The sequence below is a fragment of the Pristiophorus japonicus genome, unplaced genomic scaffold, assembly GCF_044704955.1.
Source record: "Pristiophorus japonicus isolate sPriJap1 unplaced genomic scaffold, sPriJap1.hap1 HAP1_SCAFFOLD_557, whole genome shotgun sequence".
Lineage (NCBI taxonomy): Eukaryota > Metazoa > Chordata > Chondrichthyes > Pristiophoridae > Pristiophorus > Pristiophorus japonicus.
Window position 1 is genome coordinate 158467 of NW_027254464.1, and position 13109 is coordinate 171575.

At 44.8% G+C, this 13109-nt stretch overlaps 1 protein-coding gene across 4 annotated transcripts in view; it reads left to right on the top strand.

Moving 5' to 3' along the window:
• LOC139254510 (zinc finger protein 664-like) overlaps positions 1-13109 on the top strand; it is a 77885-nt gene that overhangs the window by 25951 nt on the left and 38825 nt on the right. For 2 of the 4 annotated variants that reach the window (XM_070873732.1, XM_070873733.1), the window contains exon 5: positions 4291-5426. The exons of 1 other annotated variant lie outside the window; for it this stretch is intronic. In XM_070873732.1, the coding sequence (XP_070729833.1) occupies positions 4653-5075 (423 nt within the window). In that variant the 5' untranslated portion in view covers positions 4291-4652 and the 3' untranslated portion in view covers positions 5076-5426. Of the gene's footprint in view, positions 1-3680; positions 3853-4290; positions 5427-13109 lie in introns of those variants that run through there. One more of the 4 variants, XM_070873734.1, reaches the window with a different exon arrangement.

Consider the following 13109-nt stretch of genomic DNA (forward strand, 5'->3'; position numbering starts at 1 on the left):
TCAGTAGTGGGGAAAATGTTGGAATCAATTATCAATGAAATAGCAGTGCATTTGGAAAGCATTGACAGGATTGGTCCAGGTCAGCATGGATTTATGAAAGGGAAATCATGCTTGACAAATCTTCTAGAATTTTTTGAGGATGTAACTACTAAAGTGGACAAGGGAGAACCAGTGGATATGGTGTATTTGGACTTTCAAAAGGCTTTTTGACAAGGTCCCACACAAGAGATTAGTGTGCAAAATTAAAGCACATGGTATTGGGGGTAACGTATTGACGTGGATAGAGAACTGGTTGGCAGACAGGAAGCAGAGAGTAGGGATAAACGGATCCTTCTCAGAATGGCAGGCAGTGACTAGTGGGGTGCCACAGGGCTCAGTGCTGGGACCCCAGCTATTTACAATATACATCAATGATTTAGATGAAAGAATTGAGTGTAATATCTCCAAGTTTGCAGACGACACTAAGCTGGGTGGCGATGTGAGCTGTGAGGAGGATGCTTTGAGGCTGCAGGGTAACTTGGACAGGTTAGGTGAATGGGCAAATGCATGGCAGATGCAGTATAATGTGGATAAATGTGAGGTTATCCACTTTGGTGGCAAAAACATGAAGGCAGAATATTATCTGAATGGCTGCAGATTAGGAAAAGGGGAGGTACAACGAGACCTGGGTGTCATGGTACATTAGTCATTGAAAGTTGCCATGCAGGTACAGCAGGTGGAGACTAAGGCAAATGACATATTGGCCTTCATAGCTAGGGGATTTGAGTATAAGAGCAGGGAGGTCTTAATGCAGTTGTACAGGGCTTTGGTGATGTCTCACCTGGAATATTGTGTTCAGTTTTTTGTTCTCCTAATCTGAGCAAGGACGTTTTTGCTGTTGAGGGAGTGCAGCGAAGGTTCACCAGACAGATTCCTGGGATGGCGGGACTGACATATGAGGAGAGACTGGATCGACTGGGCCTGCATTCACTGGAGTTTAGAAGAATGAGAGAGGATCGCACAGAAACATATAAAATTCTGACGGGACTGGACAGGTTAGATGCAGGAAGAATGTTTCCGATATTTGGAAGTCCAGAACCAGGGGACACAGTCTAAGGATAAGGGGTAAGCCATTTAGGAACGAGATGAGGAGAAACATCTTCACTCAGAGAGTGTTAACCTCTGGGATTCTCTACTGCAGAGAGTTGTTGATGCCAGTTTATTAGATATATTCAAAAGGGAGTTGGATATGGCCCTGATGGCTAAAGGGATCAAGGGATATGGAGAGAAAGCAGGAAAGGAGTACTGAGGTGAATGATCAGCCACGATCTTATTGAATGGTGGTGCACTCCTAGTTTCTATGTTTCTATGCTTCATTATATTCCCTCTATGGCAAGTGTATCCTTCCTTAGGTAAGGAGACCAAAATTGTACACAATACACCAGGTGCGGTCTTACCCAGGGCCCTATATAATTGCATTCGGATGGCTTTACTCTTGTAATCAAATCCTCTTGTATTAAAGGCCAACATATCATTTGCTTTTCTAATTGCTTGCTGCGCCTGCATGTTAGGTAGGTTTTAAAGAACACTTAAAGGAGGAAAGTGAAGTTAAGTGGAGACATGAAATGATTTAAGGAGGGAGTTCCAGAGCTTAGGACTGAGGCAGCTGAAGGCGCGATTGTCAATGGTGGAGCAATTAAAATCGGTGATGGTCAAAAGGCCAGAATAGGCGGAGTATTGAAATCTGGGAGATTATAGGGCAGGAGGAGATTACAAAGCTTTGGAGGAGCAAGCCCATGGAGGGATTTGAAAACAAGGATGAGAATTTTGAAATTGATGTGTTGCTTAACTGAGAGCCAATGTCAGTCAGAAAGCACAGGAGTGATGGGAGAATGGGACTTGGTGAGAGTTAGGACCAGGGGCAGCCTAGTTTTGAATGGCCTCAATTTTATAGAGGGTAGAACTAGGTAGGCCAGCCAGGAGTGCATCGGAATAGTCAAGTCTAGAGGTGATGGATGAGGCTTTCGGCAGCAGATAAGTTGAGTTAGGGCAGAGACGGGCGATATTATGAGGAGTGGTATTAGTGATAGAACGGATATGAGACGGGAAGCACAATTTGTGATCAAATAGCACACCAAGGTTGCGAACAGACTTGGTCAGCCTCAGACAGTTGCCAGCAAGATAGATCGAATCAGTGGAAAGGGACCGGAGGTTGTGGCATGAACCAAAGACAATGGCTTCAGTCTTCCCGATATTTAATTGGAGGAAATTTCTACCCATCCAGTGCTGGATGTTGGTCAAGCAGTCTGATATTATATATAGTACATATTCACGTAGCAGAATGGATGGAAAGATTGCTACAAAACAGAAATAAGAGTGTAGAAGTTTAAGGACGTTTCTCAGACTGGTGGAAAGTGAGAAGTGGTGTCCCACAGGGATCTGTGCTGCTGGGACCAGTGCTGTTTACCATGGTTTAGACTCAGAACTTCGAGTATGGTGTCAGAATTTGAAGATGACACCAAATTGGATGGTGTAACTAATAGTGTGGGGGCTGCACCAAAATACAGGAAGACATAAACAGGCTTGCAAAGTGGGCAGAGGAATGGGGGATGCAATTCAACATTGTGAAATGTGAGCTGGTTCATTTTGGTAGAAGGAATAAAGAGACCACTTATTCCTTAGGAGGGAAGAAATTAAATGAACGAGAGGTATAAAAAGACCTGGGAAAAAAGACACAAAAAATTAGCAAATACACAATTTGGACAGGCCATAAACAGTGCAAAGAAAATACAGGGATTATTTCGAGAACAGAATACAAATACAAAAGCAGAGAGGTAACATTTACTCTATATTGAACGTTGGTTAGACACAGTTGGAGCACTGTGGCAGTTCTGGGCTTCACACTATAAAAGGATATTGACGCACTGGAGAAAATGTTGAAAAGATTTACAAGAACGTTACCAGAATTGAGAGGATGCAACTCTCAGGGAAGATTGAGCGGGCTGGGGCTTGGGCTTTCTCTTGAAAAGGGGAGACTAAGAAAAGACCAGAAAGATATGAAGGAGTTTGATAGGGTAGATGTGGATAAACTGTTTCCACTTATGGCTGAGTCAGAACAAGGAGATAGAAACATAAGATAGTCACTGACAGATCAAATAAAGAATTAGAAGCAATTTATTTACTCAGAGGGTGGTGAGAATGTGGAACTTGTTGCCACAAGGAGTGGTTGAAGCAGATAGCATTTAAGGGGAGGCTTGATGTATCCATGAGGGAAAAGGGAATAGAGGGATATGGGGACAGGATGGGATAAGATCATTAGAGTGAGAAGAGGTTCGTATGGAGTATAAACACTGGCACAGACCAGTTGGGCTGAATGACCTGTTTCTATGCTGTAAATTCTATATCTGTATGGCAGGGTTGGTTTAATACTCGGGTCGACGGGACCCTGGGGTGGATGAATGCTCAGAACTATGTGGCCCTTACCCATAAGGTGGTTTAATGCTTGGGCTGATTGGCCCTCCCCAGACTGGCTCAGCAATTAGGGTTTTCAATGGCAGAATCGTTACCTAGAGTCCCCCGCATGGCAGAAAGTGCCCTATCAATGACAACGGGAGCCTAGTGCGCAGGCGCAGGACTGGGCTGTACTCTGAGCATGTGCAGTGCCAGTGGTGGAGATGGTCTCGGGCGGAAGAGACGGTTCCCCGAGGTGGTAGGAGCTTGTGGGTGCAGCGGAGTAATTGGACCCCTGGGTGGGCTGAGCAGCTTTATAAACTCTCGGTAAAGGCCTCAGGTCCTGAATAAAAGCCCACAGGCCCCGAATAAGAGCCTACTGGTCCCGAGTTTGCAACGTAGTGATAGGCCCCGTCGCTCCAGGTAACTGGCCGCCATGTTGGACAGGGAGGGATCAGGGCCTGCGTGGCCATCTTGCTAGTGACTTTCTCCCCGGAGACAGACACAGGCTACAGTGCATGCGCGGCCATCTTGGTACAGGAGCAGAGGGTGGGCGGGGCTTCAGGGTCCCAGTGACCAGGAGAGAAAATCATTGCCTCATTGATTTTATTCTCACTCTGCACGCAGCGGGTGTAGAACTGAACCCAACCAGAGCAAAGGGAGGGAGAAAACTGGGGATGGAGGAATGAAATGATGGAGATGTTACGATTGGGTTTGGATTTCAGCACAAGCAGGGAGGGAGAGTGAGTGGGACAGGAATTTACAGCTTTGGGGGAACAAGAGAGGAAAGAATATTCCATAGAAACTAGGATTGCCTGTCAATTTCTATCCTGTGCTGACCTTTGTAAACTCCTTTTACAGGGTATTAGAAGGGCAGGATTTACAGACGGGAAACGTGAACCAAACATCACATCAAGATCTGACAGAGGCACGCGATTCATCAGGACCTGACTATCTGCGGCCTTTCAAAGTTGGAGAAATGTTTATCTGTTCTGTCTGTGGGAATAGATTTCCAACATCAGTGTGACTGGAAAAGCACCGAGACACACACACACCCGAGTGACAGTGTTCCAGTGCAATGACTGTGTAAAGAGCTTTAATCAGTTACACAGCCTGAAAAACATCGCACCATTCACAGTGGGGAGAAACTGTACACGTGCTCTGTGTGTGGTCGAGGCTTCAACTGATCATCCAACCTCCATAGACACAAGGACACCCGCACCATGGAAAAACCGTGGAAATGTGGAGACTGTGGGAAGGGATTCAATTACCCATCTGAGCTGGAAACTCATCGACGCAGTCACACCGGGGAGAGGCCATTCACCTGCCCCGTGTGTGGGAATGGATTCACTCGGTCATCCGCCCTGCTGACACACCAGCGAGTTCACACTGTGGAGAGGCCATTCACCTGCTCCATGTGTGGGAAAGGATTCACTCAGTCACTCACCCTGCTGAGACACCAGCAAGTTCACACTGGGGAGAGGCCATTCACCTGCTCAGTTTGTGGGAAAGGATTCACTCAGTCATCCAACCTGCTGACACACCAGAGAGTTCACACTGGGGAGATGCCGTTCATCTGCTCTGTGTGTGGGAAGGGATTCACTCGGTCATCTAACCTGCTGAGACACCAGCGAGTTCACAAGTGATTGCAGGGTTTGGATTCCGCTGTTGTTGCTGCTGTTATTCACATCCTAATGAACTGTGTTCATTCTGTTAGTTGGCGTTTGTTTCTGCTGATGTTAATAACCCTTCAACTAGGCTGGAGTTTAGTACTTTGATACTTCAAATAACACTGTTGATATTTGATGTTTCCAAAATAAGAGGCGACTAATTGATGTCCTGTTTCTGATCAGGGCGCAGGAGCAGTGAGAGATCGGGGCCCAGCAGCGAGGTTTCGGGGCCCAGGAGAGGCGAGGGCCCAGGGGCAGCACGGGCCAGCCCACACTGCGATCCATGGATAGGCGGAGCATGCGTGCACACTAGGTCTGTGCAGCAGAGCTTGGTCTCCAGTCATCGTGGTTAACCCTTGCCACTGGATCAAGACCTAGCTCTGTCAAGCCCGTGTGGTGGCTGGTGTGCAACGGCCACCCGACGTTAAAAGAATCCATGCACAGGCATCTTCCACCCTTCAGTTTGTAGTTCGGGACCTCGAATGTCAGGTCCCTCATTGAAACACCTGTGAACATCCCTTTTTGGCATGGAATCAGGACATCCTCAATACGAGGGACGGCCTAATACTATACGACCATTTTTGAGCCTTTTCTCCTTTCTGACTCTAGATTAGTTCAGTTCTCAGACCTTTGGTTACTCAGGAACAAATCCCAGCTCCCCATACCTTCCAGAGTGCATCTCCTAGCCTTGGTATCCAGGGAAGGTATCAGTAACACGCCCGGGATCACTAAACACAAAACCCAGTCTGTTAATCACTTTCAGCTACTGGACTTAGTGTGTGCCCCACAGCATCTCTCTCATCTTCGATGTGTGATTGGAGCATCACGCCTGCAAACCTGGGTTCAATTTAAATTTGAATCCACTCCGTGTATTTAAAAAAAAATACATACAAGTATACAGATCACATCAAATAATTGGCAATGGTTTAGAGTCAACAAGATGAAGATGTAGCCACACCAAGGCCCAATAAACCAGCTCTGTATTCACAGGAGAACGTCTGTTACCTAACTCCTCGAGTGACAGAGAAATATCGGGACCCTAAGAACATCTAGAATCTGTTGTAAATATTTTTCAAATCCTCACTGGTACAACCTGTCTATTTCTTTTCAATTGAATGAATGGAAGATGAGGAGGGGTTGGAGAGGAGTTAGGGTGGGGGGGGTTGGAGAGTAGGGGTGGGAGAAGAGTTAGGGTGGGGGGGGGGTTGGAGAGACGTTAGGGTGGGGGGGTTGGAGATTTGGGGTGGGAGAGGAGTTAGAGTGGGGGGGGAGGCGTTGGAGAGTTGGGGCAAAGGTGGATGGAGAGGAGTTGTAATGGAGGAAATGCAGCAGCCAGTTTGTGCACAGCCAGATCCCACAAACAGCAATGTAATGATGACAAGATAATCCATTCTCAGTGATGTTAGTTGAGGGATATATGTTGTGCAGGACACCGTGGAGAACTCCGCCTGTTCTTCAGAATCGTGGCCTTGGGATCTTTTATGTCCAACTTAGGGACTAGACGGGACATCGGTTCAATGTCTCATCTGAAAGACAGTACCTCTGACCGTGCAGCACTCCCTCTGTACTGCACCTGGAGTCTCGGCCTAGATTATGTGCTCAGGTCTCTGGATTGGAAATTGAACCCCGACGCCCTGACTCAGGGCCGAGAGTGCTACCACTGAGTCAAGGCTGACATGGTCTGTCCCCTGTTCCCATTACACTAGACCGTGCCTGTGTTATTACACTAACCCCACCCATTCATACTGCAGTGGCCTTCACTGTTATTAGACATTCGGCAAAGCATTTGCTACAACAACAAAACAACCAAAACTTACATTAATATAGCGTCTTTAACTCAGTGAAACTTCTCACAGCGCTTAACAAGATCGATATCAATAAAAAAACATTTTTGACACAGAGCCACACAGAAAGATATCAGGACAGATTCCCAAAAGGTTGATCAAAGAGGTAGTTTTTAAAAATAATTTTGAAAGAGAAGGTGGAGGTTTCGGGGAATTCCAAAACTTGGAGCCTCGGCAGCTGAAGGCACGGCCGCCAATGGTGGAGCGATTAAAATCGGGGATGCTCAAGAGGACAGATTTGGAGGAGCGCAGGGAACTCGGAGGGTTGTGGGGCTGGAGGAGATTACAGAGATAGGGAGGGGCTAGGCCATGGAGAGTTTTGAAACCAAGGATGAGAATTTTTTAATTGAGGCGTTGCTTAACAGGGAGCCAATGTAGGTCAGTGAGCACAGGGGTGATGGGTGAATAAGATTATAGCAATAGGCCCTGACTTGCACACACTATTAGATGAGACCCAATCTTTGTTTTGTTGCACTAGATACTGGCTGTATGACCATCACACTAGATCCAGCATTGTGTTCAGTATAACACTCGAGTCTGCCTCTGTTATTATTGGATCAAACACTGTCTTTGTTATTCTCACAGTGGGTCATGCATTTGCTGTTATTACTCTGGACCCTGTCTCTACTCTTATTGTATGGGCCCCTGTCTCTGGAATTGTTACACTAGACCCGGCCTCTGCTATGATTGCAAAATAACCTGTCCCTGTTATTCCACTTCTAGTGCACACCTCTATTATTATAACTATAGATCTTGTCTCTGTTGCATTCAATAGAGTATGTTTCTGATATTGTTAAAGTAGACCCGGCTTCTGTTAGTGTGACACTATCAGCTCTTTCAGTTATTATTGCAAAAAAACTTTAGATTCTTAAATACTTGTTTCTAGTGTAAAACACGGCCTTGTTTCAGTTATTAATGCACTATACCCTGTCACTGTTTATATTACACTAGACCTTGTCTCTGTTTATATTACACTAGACCCTGTCTCTGTTTATATTACATTAGTCCCTGTCTCTGTTTATATTACACTAGACCCTGTCTCTGTTTATATTACACTAGACCCTGTCTCTGTTTATATTACACTAGACCCTGCCTCTGTTTATATTACACTAGACCCTGTCTCTGTTTATATTACACTAGTCCCTGTCTCTGTTTATATTACACTAGACCCTGCCTCTGTTTATATTACACTCGACCCTGTCCCTGTTTAAATTACACTAGATCCTGTCTCTGTTTATATTACACTAGACCCTGTCTCTCTTTATACTGCACTAGACCCTGTCTCTGTTTATATTACACTAGACCCTGTCTCTGTTTATATTACACTAGACCCTGACTCTGTTTATATTACACTAGACCCTGTCTCTCTTTATACTGCACTAGACCCTGCCTCTGTTTATATTACACTAGACCCTGCCTCTGTTTATATTACACTAGACCCTGCCTCTGTTTATACTGCACTAGACCCTGTCTCTGTTTATATTACACTATTTCTATGATAAGGGGTAAGCCATTTAGGACCGAGATGAGGAGAAACTTCTTCACCCAGAGAGTGGTGAACCTGTGGAATTCTCTACCACAGAAAGTAGTTGAGGCCAATTCACAAAATATATTCAAAAGGGAGTTAGATGAAGTCCTTACTACTCGGGGGATCAAGGGGTATGGCGAGAAAGCAGGAAGGGGTACTGAAGTTTCATGTTCAGCCATGAACTCATTGAATGGCGGTGCAGGCTAGAAGGGCTGAATGGCCTGCTCCTGCACCTATTTTCTATGTTTCTATGTTTCTACTATACCCTGTCTCTGTTTATATTACACTAGACCCTGCCTCTGTTTATATTACACTAGACCCTGTCTCTCTTTATACTGCACTAGACCCTGTCTCTGTTTCTATTGCACTAGACTCTGTCTCCGTTTATATTACACGAGACCCTGTCTCTGTTTATATTACACTAGACCCTGTCTCTGTTTATATTACACTTGACCCTGTCTCCGTTTATATTACACTAGACCCTGTCTCTGTTTATATTACACTAGACCCTGTCTCTGTTTATATTTCACTCGACCCTGTCTCAGTTTATTGAACCTTGACCATGTCTTAGTTATTGCGGCACTAAACAACATCCACAAATATTGGAAGTGGTTGGGGAGGAAACAGTGAAAGTAACAGTCAGAAAACAGAAGACTGGAGACAGAAACAGAGCAAATTTCACTGGATAGTTGCAAATGTTTCATTTCTTTCCAAACGAAGGACATAACCAGTGAGAGAATGAGATATTTATTAACCTCATGGCAGGTATAGGTACAGTTTCACTGTTGCCATCACTGGCACCAATCATCACACACGGGGGTAAATCTCAGGAGCTTCTATGTGATGGTGAGGTGATCACTGGACAATAAAGCTCCGAAACTGGTGGGGGGCTGCTCATTATCCTCAGTGTGATTTAGTCCTCTTTCCCACTGAATACTGCGGACAGACATGGTCACCTTGGTAATAGAATGGTCAGTGTGACATCACTTTCTAAACAAGAGCACACAAGACAATGGGTTATCAATAAATGGTAAAGGTATTAAACACTCTGCAATTACATTGTGAATAAAATGGAAATAAAATGCTGGAAAATAATTGCTGAAGATAATTTATCAGTGGTATTGACTAGCAAACTTTAAGAATGATGTGTTTTGTTTACACACACACACACAAACATATATCTACATATATACATTTTATAGCAAAGGCTCTGTGTGCGCTTTTCAGTTGTTCTGCTACACCCGATGTAGAAATTTCCTGTGGACTTTTGGACCCTGCGGCAGTCTATCCGGCGGTGCTTGCTGGGTCAGGATATAAAGAGACTGCGGGCCATTCCTCCTCCCATTGCCTGGGGGAATGGGGCAGATATTTAAAGGGGCAGCGACTCCCCTTTCTCTGCCTATTTATAGTTAAAGGGACAGTCCGGTTTATCTTGGGGTGTCGGAGGACTTCACTAACAGAGCTCCCATTAACAGTCGCTCCCTTCTGTACTGTGCAGTGATTGTAAAGCTGTCTATTTTAGTGATTTGAGCCTTTCTAAAATTCCTCACTGTTTTTGCCGTTCCAGTGACGAAAGTTTCGGTTAAAGGTGGAGTAAAATTTGATTCAAAATATTCTGTTCTTGCCCTCCCTCAACCCCCCAAATTTTAGAACACTCTGCAGTACTGACTGGGAAGTTCCCAAGTTCGTTCCTTGATCTGGGCTGTTAGTTGATCTCAGCCAAGGCAGCAGTTCAAGGGTTATAATTGTCCTCAGTACCACTGGGCTAAATATGAGTAAAAATCAGCCAGTGTCCCTGCTCTTCGTACCGATCCAGTGACCTCAACTGGGAAGTGTGTGGATGTCATTTGAGGCTTTGATGCCTACCACAGTGGAAATCCTGCTGGCACTCATTGAGTCACCTGACGGTGAGGCACTAGAGGTTAAGTAATGTCTGTGGAATTGCACACAGCCAGATTCAGCACTTTCTGGAGATAGAAAATCTCAGATGCTGAAAGGAATGTTGATTTTAGACAGTGAGGATGGAGGGAGAGTGTCTAGAATAAGGAGTGACAGGAGGGGACAGAGTGTTCTGTCGAATCTAGAATTGTCTGTTCTGAATTTCTATCCTGTATTTAAAGTAACAATGTTTGTTAGCACCATTTATTTGCAGGGTATTAGAAGGGAAGAATCTGCAGCTGGGAAACTCAATCCAAACATCGCGTCAAGATTTGACAGATTCCCGGATTGATCAGGATCACCTTATCATCAGTCTTTGTAAAAACACCAATCACAGCGGGGAGAAACAGGACACATGTTGTGTGCGTGGATACACCTTCAACCAATCGTTCAGCCTGTGAGACCCGTGCATCCACCGGACTCAACACTAAATGTGGGGACAGTGGGAATGGATGCTGTTGTACATGGAAAGTGATTCTGTCGCTCATCTCACCAACCTGACATTTGAGGAGTTAGATAACAGACTTTCTCCTGTGAATATAGAGCTGGTTTATTGGGCTGTGATGTGTTTACTTATTCATCTTGTTGACTCTAAACCATCGCCAATTATTTGATGTGATCAGTTTACATGTACATATTTTTTTAAATACATTTTCTGAGTGGATTCAAATACATTTGCTGAGTGGATTCAAATATAAATTGAAACCAGATTTGCAGGTGTGATGCTCCATTTGCACATCGAAGGTGAGAGAGATGCTGTGGGGCACACGCTAAGTCCAGTATCTGAAAGTGAGTAACAGACTGGGTTTTGGGTTTTGTGTTTAGTGATCCTGGGCGTGTTACCAACACCTTCCCTGGATACCAAGGCTAGGAGAGGCACTCTGGAAGGTATGGGGAACTGAGACTTGTCCCAGAGAGTAACCGAAGATATGAGAACTGAAATAACCTCGAGTTAAAAAGGAGAAAAGGCCCAAAATGGTGCAGTTGGTATCGGAACATAAATCAGTCTCCTCTTATAGTGGAGACATCAAATATTGACACACTTTGTTATTTGAAATATCAAACTATTAAACTCCAGCCGAGTTATAGGGGTTATTAACATCAGCAGAAACAAACCCCAACTGACAGAATGAACACGATTCAGTCAGGATGCGATTAACAGCAATTACAGTAGAATCCAACTCCTGCAGTCACTTGTGAACTCGTTGGTATCTCAGCAGGTGGGATGACCGAGTGAATCCCTTCCCACATACAGAGCAAGTGAATGGCCTCTCCCCGGTGTGACTGCGACGATGCATTTACAGTTTAGAAGGTTGGGTTCAGTTCTGCACCCACTGTGCGCAGATGAGAATAAAATCAATGAGCTGCTCATTTTCTCTGCTGGATACTGGGCCTTCTGTGCTGGCCCAATAGGGTGAGCCCGGGCTAGACCAATAGGGTGAGCCTGGGCTGGACCAATAGGGTGATGTAATGACTCGAACTGTGAGAGTACTCCAGCTGTGTCCTAACTAGTGTTTTATACAGTTCGAGCATTACCTCCAGAGGGAGGTGGGAGTCTGGAACTTGCTGCCTGAAAGAGCAGTAGAGGCAGAAACCCTCATCGCATTTACAAAAGTACTTGGATATGCACTGGAAGTGTGTTAACCTACAGGGCTACGGACCAAGAGCTGGAAAGTGTGATTAGGCTGGATAGCTCTTTTTCAGCCGCACAGACATGATGGGCCTAATGGCCTCGTTCTGTGTTGTAAACTGCTATGATTCCATGTCACCAATCCTCTCCTGTCTGATATAAACCAACCCAACAGTCACTGACACCAATCCCCTCCTGTCTGATATAATGTTGCGAAGCACAGTGGAAGGCCAGAAGATTGGGAAATTTTTAGAAACCAGCAAAGGATGACTAAAAAAATAATAAAGACAGCGAAGATAGCATATGAGAACAAACTAGCAAGAAATATAAAAACAGACAGTAAGAGCTTCTACAGGTATACAAAATGGAAACAAGCGGCTAAAGTAAATGTTGGTCCCTTCGAGGATGAGACTGGAGAATTAATAACGGGAAACACGGAAATGGCAGAGATTTTGAACAAATATTTTGTATTGTTGATCACGGCAGAGGACACTAAAAACATCCCAACAGTTGATAATCAAGGAGTTATTGCGGTGGTGAGGGTGGGGTGAGGCGGGACTTAAAATAGTCACTATCACTAGAGATAAAGTACTCAGCAAACAAATGGGACTAAAGGTGGACAAGTCCCCAAGACCTGATAGCATGCATCCTAGGGTCTTAAAAGAAGTGGCTTCAGAAATACTGGATGCACTGGTTGTAATCTACCAAAATTCCTTGAATTCTGGAGAGGTCCCAGCGGATTGGAAAACTGCAAATGTAACACCCCTATTCAAGAAAGGAGGGAGGCAGAGGGCAGGAAACCATAGACCAGTTAGCCTACCATTTCAGTGGGAAAATACTGGAGTCCAGCATTAAGGAAGTAGTAGCAGGATATTTAGAAAATCATACCACAGTCAGGCAGTCAGCATGGTTTTATGAAAGGGAAATCATGTTTTGACAAATTTGCTGGAGTTGTTTGAAGATGTAACAAGCAGAGTGGATAAAGGAGAACCAGTTGATGTTGTATATTTGCATTTCCAGAAAACATTCGAGAAGGTGTCACACAAAAGGTTACTGCACAATAGATGTTA